The sequence below is a fragment of the Ranitomeya variabilis genome, chromosome 5 (genome assembly GCF_051348905.1).
Source record: "Ranitomeya variabilis isolate aRanVar5 chromosome 5, aRanVar5.hap1, whole genome shotgun sequence".
Lineage (NCBI taxonomy): Eukaryota > Metazoa > Chordata > Amphibia > Anura > Dendrobatidae > Ranitomeya > Ranitomeya variabilis.
This window is the reverse complement of record NC_135236.1, coordinates 519,386,945-519,392,275: the sequence shown is the minus strand read 5'-3', so window position 1 is coordinate 519,392,275 and position 5,331 is coordinate 519,386,945. Positions and strand designations below refer to the sequence as shown.

Below are 5,331 nucleotides of genomic sequence, written 5' to 3'. Positions count from 1 at the left end.
GAAACTGCTGAATAAGAAACCAACTTCAGCCCGAATAAGAAACTGAACGAATAAGAAACCAACTTCAGCATCGTCCGCCGCCCACAAGCTGACTGTCATGCTGCTTTTATTTGCCGCCTTGGTGAAAAGAGAATACGCCCATGATGTGAACTCGGAACACGCCCCCTCCCGATAGGACACGCCCCGGAGATGACGTCACACCTGGAAGGAGCCCAGACAGTGTAGCATTTACCTTCCTCCACCCCACGTCTGTCGCCGTGACGCGCTTCCTGGGCCGCCTTTTCCCCGGTGTCGGACAGTGTGAACGCAGCATGGACGGACTGGTCGGGCCCTACGAGGAGAGGCTGCGGCAGCAGGAAGCGCAGATTACATCTCTGACCGCGGAGATCCAAGCCCTCAGAGACGTTGTGTGTGTCGGTGAGTCCCCAGGCTTAGAGGGACTGAGAGAGGAGAACGCGAGGCTGAGGTATCGCCGGAACATCCTGCGGCAGAGTGTTCGGGAAGAAGAGACCCGCTCGGTACAGAGCATGCAGAACATCAATGTGCGGCTCCAGGAGCTGTTCGGCCGGGCTATCCGAGCCTCGTACCCGGAGCTGCTCCGTGCCCCACTGGCCGTCACCCCCAGCCAGCAGCCCAAGTTCGGGGACTACCAGTGCAACAGCGCCATGGCGATGACCCAGATGCTGAAGGCAAAGGGTGACAAAGTGAGCCCCACTGAAATTGCCAATAAAATTGTTAGGAACCTTCCAGAAAATAACTTGATTGAGAAAACAGAAATTGCTGGTCCAGGATTCATTAATGTGCACATCCAGAAGAAGTTCATCTCCAAGCAGCTCTCCAAGTTGCTGGTGAATGGTGTCCACCCGCCTGTAATTCGCGACAAGAAAAGGGTTGTTGTTGATTTCTCCTCTCCGAATATTGCCAAGGAGATGCATGTGGGCCACCTGCGCTCCACCATCATCGGGGACAGCATCTGCCGATTGTTTGAGTTTGTTGGGCACCACGTACTCCGGCTGAACCACCTCGGAGATTGGGGCACTCAGTTTGGCATGTTGATTGCTCACCTGCAGGATAAATTCCCCAACTATCTCTCCGTCTCACCACCTATCGGCGACCTCCAGGCATTTTACAAGGAATCCAAAAAGAGGTTTGATGAAGATGAGGAGTTTAAGAAAAGGGCCTATCAGTGTGTGGTGCAGCTGCAAAGCAAGGCTCCGAATATCCTCCTGGCCTGGAACCTAATCTGTGACGTATCTAGGAAAGAATTTCAGAAAATTTATGATTCTCTGGATATTCGCATCATCAATAGGGGAGAATCTTACTACCAAGACAAAATGGTCCAAGTGGTGAAAGAATATGAAGAGAGAGGTTTTGTTGAACTGGATGAAGGAAGAAAAGTTGTATTTGTTCCTGGCTGCTCAATTCCTTTAACCATTGAGAAATCTGATGGAGGCTTCACCTACGATACTTCCGATCTGGCTGCTATAAAGCAGAGATTATTTGAAGAGAAAGCAGATATTATCATTTATGTTGTTGACAATGGGCAGGGAATTCACTTTCAGACTGTGTTTTCAGCTGCTGAAATGATTGGGTGGTATGACGCAAAAGTGACCAGAATAGAACATGCCGGATTTGGTGTTGTCCTAGGAGAAGACAAGAAAAAGTTCAAGACCCGCTCAGGTGACACTGTTAGATTAATTGATTTGTTAGAAGAAGGCTTGAAACGCTCTATGGACAAGCTAAAGGACAAAGAGAGAGATAAGGTGCTGACTCCTGAGGAGCTGGAAGCTGCACAGAAAGCTGTGGCTTTTGGCTGCATCAAATATGCCGACTTGTCCCACAACAGAATGAATGACTATATCTTCTCATTTGACAAAATGTTGGACGATCGAGGGAACACAGCTGCCTACTTGTTGTACGCTTTTACAAGGATAAGGTCTATTGCAAGGCTGGCGAATATCAGTGATGGGCAGCTGCGCAAAGCAGCTCAGGAAACCGAGATAGGTTTGCAGCATGAGAAGGAGTGGAAACTTGGGAAATGTATCCTCCGATTCCCTGAGATTCTGCAGAAGATCTTGGACGACCTCTTACTGCACACGCTATGTGATTACCTCTATGAATTGGCCACCACCTTCACCGAGTTCTATGATAACTGCTACTGTGTGGAAAAGGACAGACAGACCGGTCAGATTGTCAATGTGAACATGAGCAGAATGTTACTGTGCGATGCTACAGCTGCTGTAATGGCCAAAGGATTCGATATTCTGGGAATCAAACCTGTACAGAGGATGTAACAGTAGAACGACCAGCTGAGCTTCTGTTTGCGATTATATTCAAAAAATGCATTTACTTTTCTAAAATAAAAAAATGGAGAATGCAATATCAATTCTGTGTTTTCTATGTGATGTCACAGTGCCAATGTCCACAGGGAGGGGGTTACGTAAGCATTGTTATATGGATGTGTCACTGGGTGCCCCCAGACAGTTCTCCGAATCCTCCGAAATAGCTGGCCGTGCCTGCACCCGCGGCTCGTAGTGCTTCCCTTGTATATACGCTGTGTGATGCTTTTGGTTACACCTTCACTCACTGCTATTTCTTTGGTGCGTTCAGGCAATCCCTGTATGTGTTGTTGCTGGCGAACAGCTGTGCGACATACAGCCGCGGGGACTCAAGCATATTTTTCGAGCACGCCGAAGACAATCAGTTAGCACCCAAGCATGCTCGGGTAACACCTTGTCTGAGCACATTCGCTCATCACTATTTTTCACCCTTTCAGTGTCAGCGCCCTGGGGCTGAGCTGACAAATTGTAGACCACTAGGTGGCAGCAAAGCTTAAAATTTGCTTGACCTCTAATGTTCACAATGCAATACAGCCAAGAGCAGGGCATTGTTCTCTGTTATCTGCAGAAACTTGCATCATTGTATAAAGGGTAGTATATCAAACAGCGTCATCTGGATGTGCTGATTATTTCACAGTCTGAAGTAAAGCCTAGACTTCATTCTCACGTCCATTTTGTTTTTCTTGCATGCGAAAATAAATGACCGATTTTCATCAGTGTTTGGTCAGTGGTAATTCTTACCATCAGTGATTTTGTTGTAACTTCTCTTGCCTATTACAATGTTAAAAATGGATATATTGCTGTGATAGCAATACATTGGCACCCTACTATTAACTGCAGGATCTAAGGGGTTTAACCACCATGAATGAGTTATATGAGAGAATGAGGCGTTCTACACCTGGCACCTGCAAATGATGGTACTTACACATCCCTTCTTGTGTCAATGTAATAATGATGGACTGTTCTGCTGCGTTCCTACCCTTGAAGACAACAGTCGCACTATTTATATAGTGTCATGCGGTTTTACATGTAACGTGAATAGTGATGTGCGTCTTCTATATTGTGTGAGTATAGCATATAAGTAATGTAAAGTGTTAATGTATAATGTGAGTAGTGCATAGTGTAGGGTAAGTACAGGATTACACCAGGGATAAGATAAGGACAACAAGTTTACATACCTCCCAACCATCCCGGATCCAGCGGGACTGTCCCGATTTTGACAGCTCCGCGATCCCGGGCAGGACATTAGTTGTCCCGGACTGGTTGGGAGGTGTGTATATCACCCGGTCAGCTCCCTGAGCCCCTGCACCCATCCCGCAGAGAACTGCAGCATATTGGCTGCTCTGTGCGCACAGGCTCAGGACCTGTGATGAAGTCACAGGATAGGAGGAGTCAGGGGGTCACATGATTGATCAGGAGGTCCTCCGTGTACAGGACTCTGCTGGTTGTCATGACGCTGGAAGGTAAGTGTATGTGTGAGGTCAGGAGGTGTTTACAGTGTGGATGTAGCATAGCTGTGTGTGTGCAAGGTGTATGGATCGGAGCAGCGTGTGAAAGGTGTATGGAGCAGAGTCGTGTGTGTGTGTGTGTGTGTAAGACGTGTACAGAGTGGAGCCGTGTGTGTACGGAGCGGAGCCGTGTGTGTACGGAGCGGAGCCGTGTGTGTACGAGGTGTACGGAGCGGAGCAGCGTGTGCCATGTGTACGAGATGTACGGAGCGGAGCCGTGTGTGTGTGTGCGTGCGAGGTGTACGGAGCCGAGCCGTGTGTGTGCGAGGTGTACGGAGCGGAGCAGCGTGTGCAATGTGTACGAGGTGTACGGAGCGGAGCCGTGTGTAGGAGGTGTACGGAGCGGAGCCGCGTGTGTACGAGGTGTACGGAGCGGAGCCGCGTGTGTACGAGGTGTACGGAGCGGAGCCGCGTGTGTACGAGGTGTACGGAGCGGAGCCGCGTGTGTACGGAGCGGAGCCGCGTGTGTACGGAGCGGAGCCGCGTGTGTACGGAGCGGAGCCGCGTGTGTACGGAGCGGAGCCGCGTGTGTACGAGGTGTACGGAGCGGAGCCGCGTGTGTACGAGGTGTACGGAGCGGAGCCGCGTGTGCACGAGGTGTACGGAGCGCAGTCGCGTGTGTACGAGGTGTACGGAGCGCAGTCGCGTGTGTACGAGGTGTACGGAGCGCAGTCGCGTGCGTACTACGTGTACGGAGCGCAGTCGCGTGCGTACTACGTGTACGGAGCGCAGTCGCGTGTGTACTACGTGTACGGAGCGGAGCCGCGTGTGTACGAGGTGTACGGAGAGGAGCCGCGTGTGTACGAGGTGTACGGGGAGGAGCCGCGTGTGTATGAGTTGTACGGAGCGGAGCCGTGTGTACGGAGCGGAGCCGCATGTGCAAGGTGTATGGAGCGGAGTCGTGTGTACGAGGTGTATGGAGCGGAGTCGCATGTGTACGAGGTGTACGGAGCGGATGTTGGCTGTGTCGGATCGGAGCAGATATTGCTCCTCGCTCTGACACTGACTGGCACAGGAGACACAGGAGGTCTTTATCAGTGGTGTATCACAGCTGCAGCGACGTGAGCAGTCAGCGGCGCAGCTGGATGACACCATTCAGCGCCGTGGGAGTGGAAGCTGCCGGCTGCTGCGAGGGAGCGCGGTGAAAGGTGTCTGTAGTGATGGAGAAGGCAATGATGGGGGTGAGGTAACCATGTGTGGCCATTATACTGCACCCAGCATTGTGTGGGGCCATTATACTGTATGGAGCATCGTGAGGGGCCATTATACTGTACCCAGCATTATGTGTGGCCATTATACTATACCCAGCATCGTGTGGGGCCATTAGGCCATGTGCACACACTGCTTATTTTGCTGCGGATCCGCAGCAGTTTTCCCTAAGTTTACAGTACCATGTAAACCTATGGGAAAAAAAAGCCGCTGCGCACATGCTGCGGAAAAATCTGCGCGGAAACGCTGCGGATTATTTTCCGCAGCATGTCACT

At 50.9% G+C, this 5,331-nt stretch overlaps 1 protein-coding gene across 1 annotated transcript; it reads left to right on the top strand.

The window, feature by feature from the left end:
• Positions 1–256: 256 nt before the first annotated feature.
• On the top strand, positions 257–2,386 carry RARS1 (arginyl-tRNA synthetase 1). The gene has a single exon (XM_077265793.1). It carries the CDS (start codon positions 312–314, stop codon positions 2,292–2,294), a length of 1,983 nt encoding a protein of 660 aa, XP_077121908.1. The 5' UTR covers positions 257–311; the 3' UTR covers positions 2,295–2,386.
• Positions 2,387–5,331: the final 2,945 nt, after the last annotated feature.